Source organism: Arachis ipaensis, chromosome B08 (genome assembly GCF_000816755.2).
Source record: "Arachis ipaensis cultivar K30076 chromosome B08, Araip1.1, whole genome shotgun sequence".
Taxonomy (NCBI): Eukaryota; Viridiplantae; Streptophyta; class Magnoliopsida; order Fabales; family Fabaceae; genus Arachis; species Arachis ipaensis.
Genome location: NC_029792.2, coordinates 25,055,786 through 25,056,777, shown reverse-complemented (window position 1 = coordinate 25,056,777; position 992 = coordinate 25,055,786). Strand labels below are relative to the sequence as shown.

Below are 992 nucleotides of genomic sequence, written 5' to 3'. Positions count from 1 at the left end.
CAGTGAAGGAGGAAGAGGAGGAGGAGGAGGTGGTGGTGGTAGCGGAGGTGTTGTGGTCGAGGACTTCGAGGTAGCCGGAGTCCCGAAGCCAGGATTCGAAGGCGGGTTCGGGAACGCTTAGGGCTAAGGGATTGGAAGCGAACACCATCGCCCTTCCCCGAAACGACGTCACTCGCGGTTGGTTGTTGTCGTTTTTCTGTTTTTCAGCTAAGCGCTCTCTGTTTCTTTAATGCACCTTGGAGTCTTCGCCTTCGACTTCCTACGGGTAAATAAAAGGGAAAAGGATAGGAAACCTTTCAAGGGCACCAGTTGTTTTAAAGGTTAATTTTAATTAATATATATTATATATATTTTTTATAATTCAGATCAACGGTTAAAATAATTGGTACACCGGTACTTATAATAATGCACTTAAAATGTTTTCAAAAGGATAAATTGATCTCTCAATTTTTAATTTAGACATTGTATTTAAGTTTTTGACATTTTTAAAATATGGATATATCGATTTTTGAGTTTAATTTATTCAATTTTAAAAATTTTTTTACATGTGCATTCATATCAATGAGGTCAATATAATACAACGGGAGTCACATTTGATTTTTTTATTGAATCTGATAGACCCAAATGAACATGAGAAATTAATATGTCTAAGTTTTGAAAATGTCAGGAATTTAAATGTATTTTTAAATTCTTAAAGATTTAAACAAAAGATATATATAATAATTATTACTATAAATATTTTACAAAGTTATAATTAAAATCAAAATTTAATTATTTTTAATGTTAAAAATATTAAAAATAATTAATATTTATTTTAACTGATTTGGATTGATTGAGTGGTCATCTCACTCGTCTATTTAAGTAAGTATTAGAATTTCGAATTTCGCATTGTATATGTAATAATTCATTGGCTAGCGACAAACCTTTATTAAATGGAGTTTTAATCCGTGGAGGATTAGTTTTCGACCTGTCGAGTTGGAAAATACAGTGAA

The 992-nt window shown here is 31.8% G+C and overlaps 1 protein-coding gene across 1 annotated transcript in view; it reads right to left on the bottom strand.

Moving 5' to 3' along the window:
- Positions 1–284, bottom strand: part of LOC107610789 (PRA1 family protein H) — a 2,686-nt gene extending 2,402 nt beyond the window's left edge. Inside the window, exon 1 of the mRNA XM_016312790.2 lies at positions 5–284. Coding sequence (XP_016168276.1) covers positions 5–148 — 144 coding nt within the window. The 5' untranslated portion in view covers positions 149–284. The remainder of the gene's footprint in view (positions 1–4) is intronic.